The following is a 23,419-nucleotide window of genomic DNA, read 5'->3' as shown; positions in this document are numbered from 1 at the left end:
GAGGAAGTCCTTTTTTGTAAAATCCATGAAAGTCATTCTGACAAATACAACAAGCTGAGCTGTTTGCATTACATCCAGGGATTCATCAAACTGTTGTGAAAAATATTCAGAGTGAAAAGTCCTTTAACACTGTTGATCCATGTCCTCTGAGCAGCATGTTTGCTGGGCCTTCAACCCCGATTTCAGCTCCTCAACTTTCCTGGTTTTGGTAAACTTACTGAGACACTAGTACAAATTTCAGGGGTACGCAAGCTAATGACAATACTAGTTTTGTTTCCCATTTCTTGTACATTTGGGGAATGTTGGAATTTAAAGGGGGAGAAGTGTTGTAATGCGAGCATTATAATGATAAGTTAATACCAATTAGGATAATGGTAATATAGCAATACTCCCGCTACGGAAAACTGTTTGTAGAGAGAGATTGTTTCCGGGGTTTCGGGGTTTTCCTTCCAGCCTTTTCTGCCCAGTGCGCATTAGTGAAAACATCTGTATGCAAATATCATTTTACTGTCCTAGATAAAGTTGTTCCTTTTGGGCATGAAGTTGTCGAGTGGTCCATTTTCAAAGTAGAAGTTACTACATATTTGCATCAAAAGGTTTATCAGGCATAACGTATTTGTGTATTTTTTTTAATTCTTTTTTCTGGATCTACTGGGAAAGTCTCAAAGATCGACCGGTCGATCGCGGCCGACTGGTTGGCGACCACTAGTATAGGCAATCATCTTGAATGTTACAATGAAATTAAGATTTCAAGGATACAATCATCAAAAACAGTGTATGGAGACAGTCCATTATCTACACTAGGGGTCTGTGCTGATTTTGTTCATTTACAGTCAAAAGAACACAATGTGGATCGATAACCATTAGGAACTAATACAGTTTTATAGTACCGTAGTAGCATTGGTAGTGTTCTAATTTATTCTGTATTTCATTTAGATGCATAATTTGTTACTCAGTTTGTCTTTTTTATATCTTTTCAACTATTTCCATGAAACTACAGCTAATTGGGGCAGCTGCTTAATTGGGCCAAAATGTCCCGATGTGTCCCAATTAACTGGAATCTACTGTACTTCAAAAACCAGCCAGCAAAATTGCAGGGCGCTCTGAGAGGCAGATCAACTGTGATCTGATTAAGGCCTCGTCCATACAGATTCTCCCCAGCTTACCTGCCCCTGACTTGTGTACATCCCCGGAAGACCAGCAGGGTGGATTTCCGGCAGCCTAGGCTGCAGGCATATTCTCTACCGGTTAGGAACAAGGTTCGGGGCCACATTTCTGATTTGACACGGAGAGGAATGTATAGGTACGACAGTTCCCAGGTACCTGCTGTCATTTCGTTCTGCAAGGTCTGGTCTTTGGGAAGTGCTGTTCCTGCAGTGCCTTCTGTTGGTGTGTGTGGGGGTGGTGGGCACTCAGGGTGATGTGACGTTTGGTTCCTGCAGGTGGAGTGTGGAGATCTTGCTCGACCTGCCCCTTCCAGTCCCGGAGGCAGCTCCCAGTCCAAGAATCAACAGTTTCTGCAGCAGGTTCTGGAGAAGTTCTACCCCAAGCACTACAGACAAGCCTGTACCCCAGAGCAGCTCAAGTAAGTCTCGCCTCTTCTTCCTCTTCCTTTTATGGATCACTCATTATCTGCACAAATGGCTCACTGACTTTAATTTCAATGGTTCAACTTGCTGTCAGAGAACGTGTACAGTATACAACCCGAAATCTTACTCTTCACAGACGTACACGAAACAGAGAGGAAAATACCCCAAAGAACGAATGACAGAAAATTGTTAGAACCACGACCAACACCTCCCTCACCCTTCCCATGGACGAACAGCAGCAAAGCATAAACTCGCCCCTTCCCCTTCCCCCCCACCACTTGTTCCAGCAAAGAGCATCAGCCCCCCCCAACCACCCACCACACAACCATTAGCAAGCCCCCAAAGGCCAGGATCTATAGTCCATCAAAAAAGTGGTTCATTCCAACACCTCGACATCACAACAGGCCCTCTCCCTCACTAATGAGGGAAAGAGAGATATCACTCCTGCAACAGCAAGAGGGGAGGCCAACAGCTCACTGTTTAAATTTTACAGTGTGTAGTGTTGCTTATTTCGAGTTTCCCCCCAATTGGAGACCAATAGAGTTTGGCACCAGTGGCATTGCGGGGGTTGCCAGTCAGCATGGAACTCAATGTTGGACTGCCTTAGGGACTCCAGCTCCGTGTGTGTGTGTGTGTGTGTGTGTGTGTGTGTGTGTGTGTGTGTGTGTGTGTGTGTGTGTGTGTGTGTGTGTGTGTGTGTGTGTGTGTGTGTGTGTGTGTGTGTGAGTGTGAGTGTGAGTGTGAGTGTGAGTGTGAGTGTGAGTGTGTGTGTGTGTGTGTGTGAGTGTGAGTGTGAGTGTGAGTGTGAGTGTGAGTGTGAGTGTGTGAGTGTGAGTGTGAGTGTGTGTGTGTGTGTGTGTGTGTTTTTGTATCCGTCCCCAGCTGAACTATTTAAAGTGTTGCTACACTGATTTCCTTTACAATGTCTCGTTTCCTAAAGGCGACTGTGCGACAGGCTGGCTACCAAGTGGATATTACTGGGGGGCTGCAGTGGAGCTGACTGCGTGCGCATCTACCTGACCGTAGGCCGGAAGTGGCCGCTCTTTGGAGCAAAACTCTTCACTGCTAGGGTAAGGTATTATAGCTGCTACAGCAGGAGCCTTGGGGCAACCCCTGGCATGGGGCAAAGTGGGTTGAGGTCCTGACTGTTGATAATTCAAACGAGATGACATGATTTGAGAGTTAGGGGGCAAAAGTTTAAGGGAAACGCGAGGGGGTATTTCTTTACTCAGAGAGTGATAGCTGTGTGGAATGAGCTTCCTGTAGAAGTAGTAGAGGCCAGTTCAGTTGTGTCATTTAAGGTAAAATTGGATAGGTATATGGGCAGGAAAGGAGTGGAGGGTTATGGGCTGAGTGCGGGTAGGTGGGACTAGGTGAGATTAAGAGTTCGGCACGGACTAGGAGGGCCGGAATGGCCTGTTTCCGTGCTGTGATTGTTATATGGTTAATGCCAAGGCAGTAGTTACCTGAAACACTCATCTCACCCATCCTGTACTGACACAGTTACTGATGTGTTTATTTCCTCCCAGCCTACCTCACACTTAACAGTTTCTGCAGGCGTGTGTAGAGATGACCCTGGCATTTCTGAGTCGGGTTGCTTTCTTAGAAAACAGTCTGAATAAATACTTTCTCTCATGCAAAGCAGTGTCATCTGTGCACACATCAAGAAATGCAAGTTAAGAAATAAACACTGTTTATTGGTATATCACATGCATTTCGTAAGAGTGAATTTTTTTTCTGTATCCCAGAATTTTTGGAGTAGCACTTTACAGTGTGAAGTGGTTCATTTTGGGAGGTCAAATATGATGGCAGAATATAGTATTAATGGCAAGACTCTTGGCAGTGTGGAGGATCAGAGGGATCTTGGGGTCTGAGTCCATAGGACGCTCAAAGCAGCTGCGCAGGTTGACTCTGTGGTTAAGAAGGCATACGGTGTATTGGCCTTCATCAATAATGGAATTGAATTTAGGAGCCGAGAGGTAATGTTGCAGCTATATAGGACTCTGGTCGGACACCACTTGGAGTACTGTGCTCAGTTCTGGTTGCCTCACTACAGGAAGGATGTGGAAACCATAGAAAGGGTGCAGAGGAGATTCACAAGGATGTTGCCTGGATTGGGGAGCATGCATTATGAGAATAGGTTGAGTGAACTCGGCCTTTTCTCCTTGGAGCGACGGAGGATGGGAGGTGACCTGATAGAGGTGTACAAGATGATGAGAGGCATTGATCGTGTGGATAGTCAAGAGGCTGACATGGTTGCCACAAGAGGACATGGGTTTAAGGTGCTGGGGAGTAGGTACAGAGGAGATGTCGGGTAAGTTTTTTACTCAGAGAGTGGTGAGTCCGTGGAATGGGCGGCCGGCAACGGTGGTGGAGGCGGATTTTTGGATAGGTACATGGAACTTAGAAAAATAGAGCGCTGTAGGTAAGCCTAGTTATTTCTACGGTAGGGACATGTTCGGCACAACTTTGTGGGCCGAAGGGCCTGTATTGTGCTGTAGGTTTGTAGGTTTTCTATGTTTCTAAATCCCTTAAAACCGATTTTTCTTCACTTGACTGCCATTACACGGAGCTCACCTATATACAAAATTCTGCCATCTTTATGGCCCCACATTACAGCTAAGCATGTAAAGGTTCCCTGACCAGCAATGTCTCGGTTTTCTCAAACCCTCCATCCCATCCCAATAACATCCAACATCATTACAAGGGCTCTCTCAGTTATGGAAGTTCTACTGTACACAGATTCACCCATTGAACTCTTGATATGCACAAGCAAACAATGTCTCTGTGAAAACAAACCTGTCAGTCATCTCTTTTGTTGTAGAGCCTTCAAAGTTCAAAATTGTTCAAAACCAACTAACTTATGATGAAAATGTCTGTACAGGCAAACACCCAAGCCTCGAAACTGGGGCTTGATTAAGAAGAAATGTCCTGATAGAATTTTGTTGCCTCTGGTGCCACTTTGGCTCTCCTATGATTTGTGTCTGACTGCAAACGGGTGAACGTCTGTCGTTATTTCTGTCGCGCAGTAGTTTTCTCTTTCTGAGAAACTTTCCGATTCAGGGATAAGTCAGCTTGTGTTCAGTTCTTGGGAATAGGTGTCTTGAGTAACACAGGAAATGTCTGTACAACTTTCAATGGTCTGTGGTCCAGTTCCCACCTTGCATGCATCACCATTTCTAACTTCAGCAAGTCCTGCCACATTGCCCCTCAGTGTTTTGCTCTTAAGCTGCACAATTCCCCTTTTAAAACTCTGTCTTCATCACAAAACACAACTCCTTCGGCTAAGCTTTTTTGTACTTCTTTAGAATGGCGAAGGAGACCTTTCAGCCCATCAAGTCTGTGGTGGTACTTGACACATTTTCCATCAGTCCTGTTCTCTCACTCACCCCACTTCTCCTCCCACCCATGTACACCAGGGGCATTTTACAGTAACCAGTAAACCCAACCTTTTAGTCATCTACCTCAACATTTGAGTTCCTCTCTGACATAATTAGACTGACATCTGGAATAGGTGCGTTATCGTAAGAGGAAAAGTTGGTCAAGTGAGGCATCGCATGTGTCCACTGGAGTTCCAAAGAGTGAGGGAGAGACATTAACTAAAGATATTAAATGAGAAGTCTTCAAATTGGAGAGGATGTTTACCCTTGTCGAATAATCTAGAAGTACAGTCACTGTATAGTAACAAGGGTATCCTGCTTAATGTGTTGAAATTTTTGTTTCTCTCAGACAGCCTCAACACTCTTCCACAACTTTCTTTGATTGTTTTTACGGCAGAGACAGAATCCTGAGAAGCAAGCGGGTGAAAAGTGATTGGGTCTGGGCGGGGTGTGGAACTGAGGTCACAATCAGATCAGCCGAGATCAGGAGACGGGGACCCCTCCGGTAATGGTTAGCGTCTGTGGCACAAAAATGTCGGGAACCCCTGGCCTAGATCTTATTGAATGGTGAAGCAGGATTGAGGGGCCAAGTAGCTTGCTTCTGCTCCTATTCCCCTGTTTGAGTGTATATTTCTGTGCTAAAGTTCCTGGGATATTTCTTGATACATTTAGAGGAGCTTCCTGCACTTTATGAATAGGAAGTTGGCTCACATCAATGCAACCAGCTTGTAAATGTAATTCTGAGGCTGAATTTTGCCTTGTCGTTGCTATTTTCCCTTTGACTCCTAGCCCTGAAACCAGCTTAAGCTCAAGCCTGTTAATTATTTTCTGATATCCCCCCCCCCCCCACCCCTCCCAGACTTGTTGATGCTGTGTGTGTTGCCCTGCAGTGACCCTGGCCCTCGCTCGGCTTCTGATGCTCTGATCTCCTGAATGTGTGCAATGAGACGACCTGTGTTCTCATCTCTATAGGTTCTGGTATTGAGTCGTGCCATTGCTCCAAGCAGTCAGCTTTAGAAGTATTCCTGTTAAGCTTTGGGGTGAGAGTGCAGGAAGCAAGACCGAGTGCTTTTTTCTAAACCATTTCTGTCAGCACAGCTGTTGCTTTGGACCTTCAGCTGACCAGTTTCAATTCTGGCCTTCCTGACTGTCTGTGTGGAGTTTGCACGTTCTCCCTGTGAGCGTGTGGCTTTCCCAGGTGCTTCGGTGTCCTCCCACGTCCCAGAGCCTTGTGGGTTGTTTGGTTAGCTTGCTGCTGTGGTTTGCCCCTGGTGTGGGTGAGTGGCAGGAGAATCAGGGCACGTTCATGAGAATGCCAGTGAGTAAGTGGGGGAGTGCAGCTACTCTGAAAGTCGACACAGACTCACAGTAAGAGACGAAAAATAAAAATATTAATACTTTTCCAATTTACTTTGAAGCAGTCCATTTTAGAGGCCGAGTGTCACAGACAAAAACAGGACTTTTGGCCCGACTTTTCCATGCCTACCAGGACACCTATCTATCTGTGTCAATCCCAGTTGCCTGTGTTTGCCTCAGATCCCTCTAAACCTTTCCTTTCTATGTACCAGTCCAAATGTCCTTTGTACCCACCTGGCAGAGGTGGAGATATACCCACCATCTTCCTCAAGTAAACCTGCCCCTGTAAATCCTAAACCAATGCTCTCTAGTTTTAGACTCCCCTTTCCTGGAAAAAGGGCTGTGATTTTATTTCATAAACCTCTCCAAGGTCACCTGTCAGCCTCCTACTCTCAGGGGGAGAAAACCAGACCCAGCCTATTCATCCTGTCATTCTAACTCAAGGCCCTCAATCCAGGCAACATCTGTGTGAATCTTTTCTACCCCTCTCCAATTTAATCACAGCCTTCCAAAAGCACGGGGACCAGGACTACACACAGTATTCCACGTATGGCCGAACCACTGTCACAGGAGGTCCAAACTGCTGTGCTCAACCTCCCTGGCCGATGCAAGCAGCGTATCACCATCCTGTTTACCTGTGAGGCCAGTTTCAGGCAATTCTGTATTTGCACCCCAAGATTTTGCTGTTCAGTAACATTCCCTCAGGTCTCGTCATTCAGTGTGAATGTTTTGGCCTGATTTAACTTCCCACTAGTCCATCTGCTCTTCTCTTGCTCGTTGTCTCTGTTGATCTGGATCCTGTTATATCCATAGACACCTTGTCCACTCTACCATCAGCTTTCAGGATCGAACTCTGGCTGCTTTGGCTGTGAGGCCAAAGTCCCCAAATAATTGCACCTGGTTTCTTTTGCCAGTTGCCTCCAATCGATTGATTCCAGGCTCTCCAGCTTGCCACTGCTGGTATAGTTACAGTGTGTCTCTGTACCATCATCAAGCCTGTGACATCCTCCCTTTAGTATCATAGCCAGAAACAACAGCTCATCCAGTTGTGAGACCTGGCCATAAGGGTTGTCCACAACTTCCACTTCAGACTGCTGCAGTGATAACTCTGCCAAAATAGTGGCAATAGTTTTATCAGAGTAACGATGATTCTAATCTTATTGACTTTATTCTCTGTTGTTTCCCATTGCCTCACTTTTCCAGAGGTAATGGATATAAACAGAGAAGAAATAATGTATAGAAGTTCCATTGAAATGAATCCCTGTCACTTTTTGCTCAGAAGTGCCAGCAAAAACTGATATCTTGTATAACGAGCTTACTGATACAATCTGTACCAAACATTTTATAGTGTATCCTAACAACAGAATGAAATTGTGCTTCCCACAGTTGCTCCCTGTAACTCTCCACTCTTGTCAATCAAGGCTGTTTGACCATTTGTGAATATAAAACTCTTGACAATCACTGTTGTGTATTTTCCCCTCCAGCCAATTGCACCTTCACCACTTGAAGAGAAGCCTGTTTGGTTGGCTGTTAATGAAGATGGAATGAACATACTGGAAAGCAGTACAATGGTATGTGTCCCACCACTGTAGGGAGTTTCTGCAAATGCTGGACAATGCACAAACTGCTGGGGGAGCAGGTCAGGCAGCATCTATGGACAGTCGACATTTCAGGCTGAGACCCTTCATCAGGGCTCCAGTTTTCCTTTTCTTTCCGCTTTGGTACTTTGCAGCTGTGGTGAAGAGGTCCAAATATAATCTAGAAAGATAATTTCTGTTTTACTATAGGTTTGACTGCTACTTCCAGGAGTAGTGATTGATTCTGTCAGAACTCCCATTACTAATACAGGGGTAGCTTGCCCTGGACAGCCCTGATGAAGGGTCTCAGCCCAAAACGTCAACTGTTTACTTGTCTCCATAGATGCTGCCTGACTTGCTGAGTTCCTCCAGCATTTTTTTGTGACTATCCACAATAGATCTGCTCAGATCTCCCACAGGTATTCAAACTTTACGTCCCAAATTTCCTCTGCTTTCTGCATTGGTGCTCTGCAGCCTTGACAAAGAGGCCCAAATGGGACCCAGACAGATATTTTCTCTAACAATTGCTAGAAGTTACAACTGTTCCTTCTAGGTACAGTGGTTAATTCTCTGTCAGAACACTCATTACTAATGTGGAGACAGCTTGCACTAGACAATAACTGTCTATGGCTTATAATTTGCTATAGGGCTTGTTCATATCTTCTCTAGGTCTGGTTCATCTCATTGAAAACAGATCAGGCAAGTGTTCTAGCAAAGCAGCCTGCATTAGGGTATGATGCATTGACTTCTGATTACTCCCTCCCTCCATCCCAATCCCATTCCTGAGTTCAGACACTATCTACAGAAAGGAGAAGGTAATGTAAATTCCATGTGGGTAGAGTTAAGAAACTGCAAGGGTAAAACAACTCTGATGGAAATTATATACAGCACCCCCCCCCTCCACCGCTGAACAGTAACCTGGATGTGGTATATGCATTTCAATGGTAAATAGAAAAGGCATGTAATAAGGACTATTTTATGATAGTCATGGGGGATTTCAATATGCATAAAAACTGGGAAATTCAGATTGGTGCTGGATCCCAAGACAGTGAATTTGTAGAATGCCTACAAGATTACTTTTTAGAGCAGTTTCTGGTTGAGCCCACTAGGGGAAAAGGTAATTCTGGTAATGCACCAGATCTGATTAGGGAACTCAAGGTAAAGGAACCCTTGGGAAGCAGTAATCATAATATGATAGAAATCACCCTGCTGTTTGAGAGGGAGCAACTAAAGTCAGGTATATCGGTATTCCAGTGGGGTAAAGGGAATTGCAGAGGGATGAGAGAGGAGCTAGCCGAAGTTGATTGGAAGGGGACACTGGCAGGGATGACAACAGAACAGCTGTAACTGAAATTTCTGGGGGCAATTTTGAAGGTGCAGATTAGATACATCCCAAAGATGAAGACATATTCTAAAGGGAGGATGAGGCAACCATGGCTGACAAGGGAAGACAAAGACAGCATAGAAGCAAAATAGAGGACATATATTGTGGCAAAAATTAGTAGGAAGTTTGAGGATTGGGAGGCTTTTAAAAACCAACAGACAGCAGCTGAAGAAACTAAGAAGAAAAGTGAAATATGAAGGTAAGCTGGCCGATGATATCAGAGGATACAAGAGGCTTCTCAGATATATAAAGAGTAAAAGAGAGGCAAAAATGGATATCAGATTGCTGCAAAATGACACTGAAGAGGTAGTAATGGGGGACAAAGAAATGGCAGACAAACCTAATAAATATTTTGTCAGTTTTCACTGTGGAAGACACTAGCAGTATGCCAGAAATTTGAAAGTGTCGGAGAGCAGAAGTGAGTGTCATTTGCTATTACTAAGGAGAAGATGCTTGGGAAGCTGAAAGGTCTGAAGGTGTCTACACCCCAGGGTTATGAAAGAAGTGGCTGAAGAGATTCTGAAGGCTTTAGTAATGATCTTTCAAGAATCACTAGATTCTGAAGTGGTACCAGAGGACTAGAAAGTTGCAAATGTCACTCCACTCTTTACGAAGGGAGGGAAAATGTTAGAGTTCATTAGTAAGGATGAGGTTTTGGGGTAGTCAGAGGCACGTGATAAAGTAGGCCAAAGTCAGCATGGTTTCCTTAAGAGGAAATACTACCCGACGAATCTGTTGGAATTCTTTGAGGAAATAACAAGCAGGATAGACAAAGGAGAATCGGTGGATGTTGTTTACTTGGATTTTCAGAAGGCCTTTGACAAGGTGCCACACATGAGGCTGTTTAACAAGATGAGAGCCCATGGTATTACGGGAAAGATTCTAGCATGGACGAAAGATTGGCTGATTGGCAGCAGGCAAAGAGTTGAAATAAAGGGAGCCTTCTGGTTTACTGCCAGTGACAAGTGGTGCTCCGCAGGGCGCTGTATTGGGAGCGCTTCTTTTCACATTATATGTGAACAATTCAGATGATAGAATTGATGGCTTTGTGGCCAAGTTTGCAAGCAATACAAAGGTAGGTGGAGAGGCGAGTAGTACTGAGGATGCAGAGAGTCTGCAGAAAGACTTGGCATGGTTAAAATAATGGGCAAAAAGTGGCGGATGTAATATTGTATCGGGAAGTGTACGGTCATGCACTTTGATAGAAGGAATAAAGGCAGAGACTATTTTCTACACAGGGAGAAAATTCAAAATCAGAGGTGCAAAGGGATTTTGAGTCCTAATGCAGGATTCCCTAATGGTTAACTTGCAGGTTGAGTCTGTGGTGAGGAAGGCAAATGCAATGTTAGCATTCATTTCAAGAAGACTAAAGTATAAGAGCAGGGGTGTGATACTAAGGCATGCATTGGTCTGACCAGTTTTGGGCCCCTTATCTAAGAAAAGATGTGCTGGCATTGGAGAGGGTTCAGAGGGAGTTCCCGAGAATGATTCCAGGATTGGAAGGGTTAATGTACGAGAAGCCTTTGATGGCTGTGGTCCTATACTCACTGGAGTATAGAAGAATGAGCAGGGATCTCATTGAAATCTATCAAATATTGAAAGGCGGATGTTTCCTATAGTGGGTGTGTCTCAGACCACCACAGCCTCAGAGTAAAGCGACGCCCATTTCGAACATGCTGAGAAGGAATTTCTTTAGCCAGAAATTGATGAATGTGTGGAATTCATTGTCACGGGCGATTGTGGAGGTCAAGTCACAAAATGTATTTAAAGTGGTAGTTGGTAGTTTCTTGTTTGTTCAGGCTGTCAAAGGTTACAGGACCTAGTGGCCTAATTCTGCTCCGATGTCTTATGGTCTAATGAATTGGGAGCCTATGTGTTGTTAAGAGGGTGACTTTAAATACCTATTGCCAAGGAACATCTGGTATGCAGGGGTTTTGTCATTTCTGACAGGAAGTTTATTTTGTATTGCTTTCAGCATCTGGTGTTAAGTTGCCCCTACCTGTCCATCGTGACTTTTGGAGGATATCGCGATGACTTTATGATCGTACTCAGCAAACCCAAGGATGAGAACACAGCAAAGACCACTGTAGAAAAGCTAGTGTTTGCCATGGCAAAGTCGAAGGTAAGCAGTTTTGGATTGTTCCATCTGCTGTTGAATCGCAGCAACTCTCCGGGGTGGATTGGCAGAGGAGATATTCAGCCCATTGTGCCCTGTGCTGGCTTTTTGCATAGCTTTGCAATACTTTGTGCTGGTATTCCCCCACCAGAACAGCAGTTCAAGAACCCAGTTCTCCACCACCTTCTCAAAGGCATTTAGGAACAGGCAATTAAATGCTGGCTCAGCCGACCAAAATCCCAATCCAAACCAATCCCACCTGCCTGCTCCATGTCTATATCTCTCCGTGTCCCTGTGTTGAATAAATACTGGGTGTCAACATCTCTGAAGATCGATCCTGGACCCAATGCATTGATGCAATTATGAAGTGGGCATGTCAGCACTATATTTCATTAGGAGTTTGAGGAGATTTGGTATGTCACAAAAGGCACTTGCAAATTTCTACAGATGTACATCACTGTCTGGCATGGACAGGACCAGAAAAGCTCCAGAGATTGTAGACTCAGCCAGCTCCATCACGGGCATAACCCTCCCCAGCAATGGTGCCTCAAGAAGGCAATGCCCATCATTACGGACCCTCACCATCCAAGAGGTGCTCTCTTTTCATCACTACTATGAAGGAGGAGATGGAGGAGTTACAGGAGCCTGAAACCTACACTCAGTGATTCAGAAACAGCTTCCTCCCCTCTGCCATCAGATTTCTGAAAAGTCCATGAACACTTCTTCAATATTCCTTTTTTCAGCGCTCTTTGCAACTTATAGCCATTTTATGAATTTGCAAATCTATTGCTGCCACAAGACAACAAATTTCACATCATGTGAGACAGCAATAATATTCTAATTCTGATTCTATCTGAAACCTGCTACATTACAAATTTCAGAAAGGTGTTGATCACTAATTACAAACACTGTTATAGGTTCCCTTTACCTCCCTAATGGTGGCATTTTAACAACCTAGCATGTGAGCCACCTCTTAGAATGGACAGCCCCCAGGCCCTTCTTAGAACGGACAGCCCCCGGGCCCCTCTTAGAATGGACAGCCCCCGGGCCCCTCTTAGAACGGACAGCCCCCGGGCCCCTCTTAGAATGGACAGCCCCCGGGCCCCTCTTAGAACGGACAGCCCCCGGGCCCCTCTTAGAATGGACAGCCCCCGGGCCCCTCTTAGAATGGACAGCCCCCGGGCCCTTCTTAGAACGGACAGTCCCCGGGCCCCTCTTAGAACGGACAGCCCCCGGGCCCCTCTTAGAACGGACAGCCCCCGGGCCCCTCTTAGAACGGACAGCCCCCGGGCCCTTCTTAGAACGGACAGTCCCCGGGCCCCTCTTAGAACGGACAGCCCCCGGGCCCCTCTTAGAACGGACAGCCCCCGGGCCCCTCTTAGAATGGACAGCCCCCGGGCCCCTCTTAGAACGGACAGCCCCCGGGCCCCTCTTAGAATGAACAGCCTCTGGGTTCCTCAGAACTGGAATTAATCCTAGTTTTGGTTTGGGCGGGTAAACTCTGCTGTTGTCAGTCATTTAAGCATAATGGCTAAAGTTTCCCAATTGCAATGCTGAAAGCATTTCAGTGAACTGTCATTGTGATAAATGGGGATTCCAGGCTCGTATTTTTGAGCACGACTGTCTGCAACTATCTTGACAATCCTAGCCCACTCCTCTTTCCTTAATTGTTGTCCTTGCCGAGTAATTCCAGGGGTCCTTGCCGAGTAATTCCAGGGATCCCAGGCTCTGGAGGGTGGGGAACAAGTGCTGTGAAGTTATTATTTCTGTTTCCAAACTGATGGAGAGGACAGAGTGGGAGAATTCAGCCCAAGTATGTTTTAGTTACTGACTACTTCCTGTGCCTGGTTTACTCAGACATAAACCTGGCCAATGTTGTTCAATGAGATATTTTCTTCTCAACTCCACATCAGTAAATGGGTTAGAGATAGCACAGGTTCACAGCGGTCAATGGTGCAGCAAAATCTAATGGCCTGTTCCTGCACTATACTGTTTTATGTTCCGCATTCCATTACCCACCACTGTGTGTTTAAAATAAAACCGTGCTCACACATCTGCTTTGAACTTGACCCCTCTCAGCTTTAGAATAAGGCATTTTGACCATGGGAAAAAGATACCACTGTTAATCTGATAGCTTTGAGTTTTATTCATTAGCATATAAGATTTATGCATAGCATGAACAATGTCTGAAGCATTTCCTAGTCATAGAAAAGTACCACAGAAACAGGCCCTTTGGCCCATCTAGTCTGTGCTGAACCATTTAAACAGCCTAGACCCAAAGATCTGCTCCAGGACCACAGCCCTCCATACCCCTGCCATTCATGTACCTATCCAAACTTCTCTTAAACATTGAAGTCAAGCTTGCATGCAGCACTTGTGCTGGCAGCTCGTTCCACACTCTCACTGCCATCTGAATGAAGAAGTTTCCCCTCATGTTCCCCTTAAATGTTTCACCTTTCCCCCTTAACCCCTGACCTCTTGTCGTCCCATCGAACCTCAGCGGGAAAAGCCTGCTTGCTTTTACCCTGTCTATCCCCCTGAAAAGTTTGTACGCCTCTATCAACCCTCCCTCAGTCTTCTCCATTTCAGGGAATAAAGTCCTAACCTCTTCAATCTTTCCTTATAGCTCAGCTCCTCCAGTCCCAGCAACATCCTTGTAAATTTTCCCTGTATTCTTTCAATCTTACTTACAAAACTGCACACAATACTCCAAATTAGGCTTCACCTACATCTTATACCACCACAACATAACCTCCCATCTCCTGTACTCACTGTTTTGTTTTATGAAGGCCGAAGTGCCATAAGCTCTTTATGACCCTATCCACTTGTGATGCTAGTTTCAATGTGTCTGTATTCCCAGATCCCTTTGTTCTACCACACCCCTCAGTACCCTACCGTTCACTCTGTAAGATCTACCCTGGTCAGTCCTATGGAAGTGCAACACTTCGCACTTTTCTGCATTAAATTCCATCTGCCACTTTTCAGCCCATTTTTTGAGCTGGTCCAGATCCCGCTGCAAGCTCTGATAGTCTAGCTCACTGTCTGCTACACCCCCAATCTTGGTGTTATTCACAAATATGCTGATCCAGTTTACCACATTATCATCCAGATCACTGATATAGATGAAAAACAACAATGGACCCAGCACTGATCCCTGTAGTACTCCACTTGTCACAGGCCTAGTCAGAGAGACTAGGCCCTGCTACGACTCTCCAGCTTCTCCCATAAAGCCAATGTCTAATCCAATTCACTACCTCATCCTGAATGCTGAGCAACTGAACCTTCTTGACCAGCTTCCTAAGCGGGAGCCTGTCAAATGCCTTGCTAAAATCCAGAGACAACATCCACTGCCTTGCCTTCATCAACTTTCCTGGTAACTTCCGCAAAAAACTCAATACAACCTACCACACACGAAGCCATGCTGACTATCCCTAATCAGTCCATGTCTATCCAGATACTCACATATCCAATCCCTTAAAGTACCTTCCAGTAATTTTCCCACTCCTGATGCCAGGCTTACCGGCCTATAATTTCCTGGTTTATTTTTAGAGCCTTTCTTAAACAGCGGAACAACATTAGCCATCCTCCAATCCTCCGGTACCTCACCTGTCACTAACAATAATTAAAATTTTTCTTCTAGGCCCCCTGCAATTTCTGTATTTGCCTCCCACAGGGTCCGAGGGAACACCTCATCTAGCCCTGGGGATTTATCCACCCTAACTTGCCTCAAGACAGCAAACACCTCCTCCTGTAATCTGTATAGGGTCCATGACCTCACTGCTGTCTTAACTCATTTCTACAGACTCTGTGTCTGTCTCCTGAGTAAATATAGATACAAAAATGCATTTAAGATCTCCCCCATCTTTTTTCGCTCCATGAATAGATTACTATCCTGATCTACCAGAGGACCACGTAAAGGAATTATCTTGTACAGGGAAATTGCTTAAAAAGGGGCTGAATGTCAAAATTAGAAGTGGGCTGTTCTGCACTAAAAGCTGAAAAAAAGTATTTTATAATCACACAGGGTGGAAATTATAACTATTAGAATGATTGAAATCATTCTAGATAGACATCATTTGTATGATGTCTGTCAAGGGGCAAGGAGCAAAGATGGGGATGTGGAATTGGCCTGGTAATTACCTGGATTAAATTAATATGGCATTGCCATCATACATTGACAATCACTCAAGAAACCCCAACATGACAGGCAGGAAATTAAAGTCTCATTACACAAGAAGTTCTTTATTAACTTTCAACTTCTGAATGTGTTTTCAGATCCTGGAGTTGACACTGATCCTGGCCAGCTACATCAACCACAGCAGCTGTAATCCGCTGGCCATCTCGTCCAGCTCGCCACCCACAAGCCTCTCCAGCAAGAAACTGTGGGAGATAGACAGCAAACACTTCCCAAGCATGACGCGGACTACGCAAGGTCCTACCCTGCTCTGAGACTCTCTGGCCAGAGCTGAATGGCGTGGAGCTGTCAGAGGACAAACCAGTTGGACAATTCAAATGGTGCACAGTTCACACTTGTGTCTGGACTTTGTTGCAGTTGTGTGTATTTATGTGCTCGATTAGTGCTTAGACTTTGTTTATCTACTGACGATTCACATACCACCTCACAGCCCATTGTTATCAGTTGGGTTCATACTGGTGGCAAGTTTTGGGCTCCTTGGGGACATTAATGCTGAGGCTGGACCACATGCAACAAACTGGAATGTTTGTGGCCGTTCAACTGGATACTATCCATGGGGGGAGGTGTCCCCTTTTGGAAAGGGTTCTTTATATCAGGAAGAACCTTTCTCAAGGGCTCATTCTGACCCCTTACATTTATTCCAAACCCCATCCAAAGATCCCCCAATTACAATGGGTTGGAATGCCAAGGGCAAAGGTACAATGCACATTATGTTGCTGCTAAGTTATTTCTGAGTCAGAGACTATGAAAGTTCCAGCGGGAACTGGATACCTGTGGATGATAAAAGGCCCTGCTGTGCCAGGAAACCCAGTAACATCATGGAACCCCATCAACAGAGCACCAGCATGGTTCTTGGAAGTGGTCCTAAGACCTGCAGAAGCTGCTCAGTGTTCCCTCCCCTTCAGCCTTTACCATTGGGATTGATGGCAATGCCACAGGTCACTTCCTAATCATGGAGAGAGTGGACTGTTCAGCGGCTCATGCTATTTCAGGCCATTGCTCAAGAGGCTGTCTTGTAAGGTCTCTGGAATAACCAACCGATCCCTCATCAGAGCCCCTCGCCCCTCGCCCCCACAGCAGTGCCTGATACAATGAGCACATACCTCTTGAACGCGTGCCACTGAGGTACAAAAGACACTGGAGTGACCCTCTAAGTAAGGAGGGTGCCAGCAGCAGAACACGAGCACCATTGCACAGTCCGGCTGTGGGTAATCAACAGCCGACTCCTTCAGTCAATGTCTCCATTCCATTTAATAACTGGAACGGGTTTCTGGGATGGACTGTGAAGCGCTTAAGCTACCCAATTTTTGTCCTCGTTGTCACTGGAGGGACAAAGTCACCACTGAACACAGCAGCTGCTAGTGCCCAGCAGTGAGTTATCTGAACACAGTGTAAAGCAGATGCATATGTTCGTGGTTGAGTGAAGTTATGTAGGATTATTGTGGAGGGATTGTTTATCAAAACAAATCGTGACTATAGCTGAAGCTTCACCTTTCCAGTGCACTTGATTCAACTGCCAACTGGAAGAGGCTGGTACTGGACTAATCTTTTGTTTCTTCAAAGTGTTTATCCTTCCTGCCCACCCAAAGCGCCCACTGGTTCACAGACAGTCATTGTCCCTTGATGCAAGTGCAAGGGAGATGATTATAGAAACATTCTAGTTCTTCACGTTTGCACGGCTGCACCATATGCCTAACCCCTGCCTGCAGAGAGTAGGAGAGAGGTGTGCTCGCTTGTGGAGGATTTTTGTTTATGAGTGACTACCTCAAGGACAGTGAGAGCCAAGTGTCCTTAATAAAACGCCCTTACTGAACCATTTCTTCCCTGTTCAAGTGGCCAGTGTTCATTACCAGACCCAGCTCTCACATCCTACTACTCTGATGCAGTTTTAAATTCTGACTTCTGAGCTGCTATCTCAGTAACCATGACTCATTCTTTAACACTGTTAACATCTTGCATTTTGAGTCACACTCCTGTGTGGTACAAAAGCAGTGCCGCACTCTGAGGTGAGAAGTTAATGTACAGTCCCATCTGCACTCTTAGATGAATGTGGAACTAATCAATACCCTGACCAATGTCATCACCCAGCATCTCTGAAAGACATTTATCACAGTGTCGTTTGTGCGATCTCATTGTACACAAGTTGACTGCTGAGTTTCATCTTGAACCTAGTCACTGCACTTGAAAAGTGTTTTGGCTGTAAAGTGCACTGAGGCATCCTGATGTCAAAAGTCCTGTTTGGACGGATGTTTTTGGGTCTTGTCAGTGCTTTAGTTGTAGTTCCACATTGATGCATATCATTAGAAAATAGTGTTCTGAGGGCTGTGTAAAATGCCAAGAAAGAAAAATTTCCAAATTCACTACCTTTCACAGCATCAGGAAGTCCCAAACCAAGGCCTTTGTAAAGTAGGGAAAATCTAACCTGTCAGTGACCTCCCAGTAAAGAATATGGGTACACGCAGTCAGCCAGATGCTTCCAACAACCAACAGTGACTGGCACCTTAGAAAATCGTCTCCAACCAGCCTAACAGTCACTGCGGGTCCACTCTCAGGACACAATACTCTTTCTACCATCAGCACTCACCAATACACCAATGTATCATTGCTTCCCATAACTTCCCTATGTATCTGAGTCAAGTTCTTGCCGCTGAAGTAACAATTTGGCCAGCATTGTAATCATTCAGAACGTAGAAGAGTACAGCACAGGAACAGGCCATTCAGCCCACAATGTTGTGCCAAACCAGGAAAAAAGCAAATCAAAAATACACAGGTACTAATCCCTCCTACCGACTCCATGTCCCTATCCTTCCAACATCCATGTGCCTGTCCAAACATGTCTTAAAAGCCTCTAATGTATTTGCCTCTACCACCATCCCAGGCATCCACGATTCTCTGAGTACAAAACTTAACCCTCATATCTGTCTTGAACCTATCCCCTCTCACCTTCAATGCATGCCCTCTGGTATTAGACGCTTCAATCCTGGGAAACATACTTCCTGTCCACTCTATCTACGCCTCTCAATCTTACAAACCCCTATCAGATCTTCCCTCAGCCTCCGGTGCTCCAGAGAAAACAACCCCAGTTTATCCAGCCTCCAGTGATAGCACATGTCTTCTAAACCAGACAGTATCTTGGTAAACCTCTTCTGCACCCTCAACATCCTTCCTATAGAGGGACAAACAGAATTGCATGCAATATTCCAGAAGTGTCTGTACTGAGACACTTCAGACTATTTACCTATACTCCAAGTGAGACTAAAGCTGGGTGAAATACATAGTGTTAGTGAAAGTCCTCAGCAAATAAGGCAGTACACACAGAGAGGGGAATTACCATTTCAGACCGATGAGCTGTAATCTGAACTGAGAAATGACCCATATTTTGAATATTACCAAGCCAGGTGAAAATGCTGTGGGGTTGCTGGTAGCTGGGAAGTGCTTGTGGTCTTATACAAGACCTTAGGAATGTCCCACCAGCCCTGCCCCATTCTCTAAAGAATTCACCATTCTGACTTGACCTGCCCTGCCTTGCTGGTCTCATTGTGGAGCAGGTTTAAAACTAGCATCAGTAATATTTTTAGTTTGCTCTGAACAGAATGAGTAATATCCTTGTGTGAATAGGGAGATGAGCAATTTCAAAGCAATAGGTTTAAATTTGGGCATTGCTTTTTTGCCCTCTTCAAAGCCTGAATACAGAGCTGCCAACGCATGTAATGCCAAATAGGGCCATTAATAACTTTACCTGCAGAGACTAGGGACTACAAATGCTGTGTTCTGGATTAAAAACACAAACTGCTGAAAGAATTTGGCAATTTACTGGTCAATTAGACTCTCCTGAATGTGTGTTTATCTGTTGGGAGCCAACTACAACTACATTTATGTGAGTATGATATAAAAGATGGCAGGATAATCACCCAAACTCTCTCCCATTTCCCAAAGATAGTCGATAATGTTCCAACCCAAAGCTTTTGATCTTTGGGGATGAATTGGGTTTAGGAGGATTTACTATTAAAATATAAAGAAAATAAGAAGAAATTCAGATGATTTGGAAGTTACTGTTAACATGGATGAAATCAGCAGCCAATTGCTACACTACAGAAGGTGAATGGGTGACGGCTCATTTTTTTGCTAAGGTTGGGAGAAAGGGAAGTGTTGAGCAGAATCTACAGACTCATAGTTTTTTTTTGTTTAGAGTAGTTTTACAGTTTTGTTCCATCTCATTGGCACTTGGTAATAGCTATGAGGAAATGTCCACCTGGTGTATGTTGCAATTGATGGTTTTGGTTCACTTTGTGTACTGTAGCTGATTGAAATTCTGGGAAGAATCTGATGCAAAATGTGCCAAAACATCAGTTTAACTTTGAGTTGTGTGATGTTGATAGCAGAGAAGAAATGTAATGAGAATCTGCCACGGTCAGGTACTTGGTGTAAGCTATTGCTCAGTACCCCCTTGGCATGTATCCTTGCTAGAATGAGCCAGAGTCCCTATTGTTTGATCTCACCAAGTTGTCTCCTGATGTTAAGCCTAAGCCATAGGAGCAGAATTAAGCTATTGGGCCCATAGAGTCTGCTCTGCCGTCCCATCGTAGCTGATTTATTACCCCTCCCAACCCCTTTCTCCTGCCTTCTTCCCTGTAACCTTTGATACCCTTACTAATCAAGAACCTATCAACCTCTGCTTTAAATACACCTGTCCACAAATGCATGCGGTTGAATTGTTAGTACCTTGTACTGGACCACTGCTAACCACTCGAGTAGCCACTAACTGTTCTAATAACCTTTTTTTCCAGCTGTTCCCCTGTCTAGTGTTGGAGCTGACGAGTAAAATCCTGCACTGCAGCCAAGGTTAATTTGCAACACTCATCCACTTCAAACTTGCACACACAGTCAAGGCAGACTATTCAGTAGAGAAGGCTGATAATGGAATCTGGTGATAGAACAGAATTCTCACAACAGACAGTGTGTCACTTCGCCCTGGTTATAAACACTACACACTTTGTGCTACAAATTGAATACTTGATCCTAAGGGGGCAAAATCCATCTCTGAGTGGTTATACCTGATGTACTGTAGCTTTTATTTATTCCAGCTGTTGAAGTGAACAGTGAAGGTTTTTTCACTTTAACGAGTTGGCTAAAGTTTGACATAATGTGAAAGAGGGTTGTACTGGAATATTCTCATACTCCTTTCCCTCCATGACTGGTAGACAAAATAAAGTATTGCCAAAAGTATACTTCAGTATTATTATCATCTGCAGTGAATGCTTGCTTCACTCTTCAAAAGTCATGAGCTGTACATTCTCTTAGCCAGTTAACGTTGCGGAAGTCTAAAGTATAGATCTAACTGTTCAAAAGAATTTAGAACTGTATAACGCAGGAACAGCCCCTTTGTCCCACTATGTTGTGCTGAAATAATTAAATTTATTATATCTAATCCCTTCTGCCAGGCTACAGGCCCTACCCCTCCATTCTCTGCAGGGGAAAATGCAGAGGATGTACTTATCCTGTGCTTAGAAGTCAAGTGATTTTCGAGGAGCAGATGGTATCTCAGGCACTGAGCTGCATGCAGCTGGTTTTGACTGCAAATATGCCCTTAAAAGTTTCCTCAAGAAAACTGGAGATCATAATATGCAGGTGGTAATTGATTGAAGAATCTTAATAGAACATGGAACTGATCAGCCCAACATGGTGCACTGACCTTTCAAAACATAAATCCAACCATTTCCTTGTACTTTTTGCTACTAACACCTCACCAGTGTATTCCAGACATCTACCACTCTGTGTAGAAGAAAACTCTCTGCCATCTCCCCACTCTCCTTAAACAAATGTCCACTAGTATTGGCTATTGCCATCCTGGAAAAAAGGCATAGTGTTCCACTCTGTCAATGCCTCTCAACATCTTATAGATCTCTATCAAGTTACTTCTCATCCTCTGTCACTTTGAAGATAAAAGCCCCAGCTTGTTCAATCTTTCCTCATAAGACACATTCTCAAATCCTGGAAAATCTCATCTGTACCCTTTCTAAAGGTTCTATGTCCTTACTATGATGACACCATAAGACATACAAGCAAATTTAGGCCATTCCATCATAACTGACTTATTATCCCTCTCAACTGCATTCTTCTACCTTTGACACCCTGATTAATCAGGAACCTATCAACCCCCACCTTAAATATACACAATCACATGGCCTGCACAGCTATCATTGGCAATGAATTCCACAGATTCACCACCCTCTGGACCTAGACTCTCTCATTATAGAAAACATCCTCTCCACATCCACTCTAGATCGGTCTTTCAATATCCAATAGGTTTCATAGAAACATAGAAAACCTACTGCACAATACAGGCCCTTCAGCCCACAAAGCTGTGCCAAACATGTCCTCATCTTAGAAATTACCTAGGGTTACTCATAGCCCTCTATTTTTCTGAGCTCCATGTACCTGTCCAGGAGTTGCTTAAAAGACCCTGTCATATCCACCTCCACCACCGTTGCTGGCAGCCCATTCCACGCACTCGCCACTCTCTGTGTAAAAAAACTTACCCCTGACATCTCCTCTGTACCTACTTCCAAGCACCTTAAAACTGTGCCTGCTCCTGCTCATGCTAGCCATTTCAGCCCTGGGGAAAAGCCTCTGACTATCCACATGATCAATGCCTCTCATCGTCTTACACTCCTCTATGAGGTCACTTCTCATCCTCCATCACTCCAAGGAGAAAAGGCCGAGTTCACTCAACCTATTTTCATAAGGCATGTTCCCCAATCCAGGCAACATCTTTGTAAATAATCTCTGCACCCTTTCTATGGTTTCCATGTCCTTCCTGTAGGTGACCAGAATTGAGCACAGTACTCCAAGTGGGGTCTGACCAGGGTCCTATGTAGCTGTAACATTACCTCTCGGCTTCTAAACTCAATCCCACGATTGATGAAGGCAAAAGCACCGTATGCCTTCTTAATCACAGAATCAACCTGCGCAGCAGCTTTGAGTGTCCTATGGACTCGGATCCGAAGATCCCGCTGATCCTCCACACTGCCAAGAGTCTTACCATTAATACTATATTCTGCCATCATATTTGACCTACCAAAATGAACCACCTCACACTTATCTGGGATGAACCCCATCTGCCACGTTTTGCATCCTATCAATGTCCCATTGTAACCTCTGACAGCCCTCCACACTATCCACAACACCTCCAAACTTTGTGCCCATCTGACCCAGGTGACATCGACCTTTAGAGCTCTCAGCTTCCTGGGCACCTTCTCCTGAGTAATAGCAATAACACTCACTTTTGCCCCTGAACTCTTACATTCCTGACGTTCTGTTAGTGTCTTCTGCTTGACACAAAATACTTAAGTTTGTCTGCCATTTCTTTGTTCCCACCCCCCCCCCCCATTAATACCTCTCCAGTGACAATTTACCAGCAGTTCAATACCCACTCTCATCTCTCTTTTCAGATATATAAAATACTTTTTTGTATCCTCTTTTATATTATTGGCTAGCTTACCTTAATATTTCATCTTTTCCCTCTTTATGGCTTTTAGTTGCCTTTTGTTGGTTTTGAAAAGCTTCCCAATCATCTAACTTCCAGTTAATTTTTGCTCTATTGTATGCCTCTCTTTTCATTCTATGCTGTCTTTGACTTCCACTTTCAGCCACAGTTACCTTATCCCCCTATTAGAATACTACTTTATCTTTGGGATGTATCTATCCTGTGCCTTCTGAATTGCTCCTAGATACTCCAGCCATTACTGTTCTGCCATGATCCCTACTAGTGTCCCCTTCCAATCAACTTTGGCCAGCTCCTCTCTCATGTCTCTGGATTTCC

The 23,419-nt window shown here is 44.6% G+C and overlaps 1 protein-coding gene across 2 annotated transcripts in view; it reads left to right on the top strand.

Moving 5' to 3' along the window:
- The window catches only part of plekhh1 (pleckstrin homology domain containing, family H (with MyTH4 domain) member 1), a 255,781-nt gene extending 234,956 nt beyond the window's left edge, over positions 1-20,825 (top strand). For both annotated transcript variants that reach the window (XM_073040330.1, XM_073040329.1), the window contains 5 exons: positions 1,443-1,585; positions 2,530-2,659; positions 7,810-7,896; positions 11,262-11,408; positions 15,678-20,825. In XM_073040330.1, coding sequence (XP_072896431.1) covers positions 1,443-1,585; positions 2,530-2,659; positions 7,810-7,896; positions 11,262-11,408; positions 15,678-15,851 — 681 coding nt within the window. In that variant the 3' untranslated portion in view covers positions 15,852-20,825. The remainder of the gene's footprint in view (positions 1-1,442; positions 1,586-2,529; positions 2,660-7,809; positions 7,897-11,261; positions 11,409-15,677) is intronic.
- The last annotated feature ends 2,594 nt before the right edge of the window (positions 20,826-23,419 follow it).

This window comes from Hemitrygon akajei, chromosome 3 (genome assembly GCF_048418815.1).
Source record: "Hemitrygon akajei chromosome 3, sHemAka1.3, whole genome shotgun sequence".
NCBI classification, from domain to species: Eukaryota; Metazoa; Chordata; class Chondrichthyes; order Myliobatiformes; family Dasyatidae; genus Hemitrygon; species Hemitrygon akajei.
This window is presented reverse-complemented; position numbering and strand designations above follow the sequence as displayed.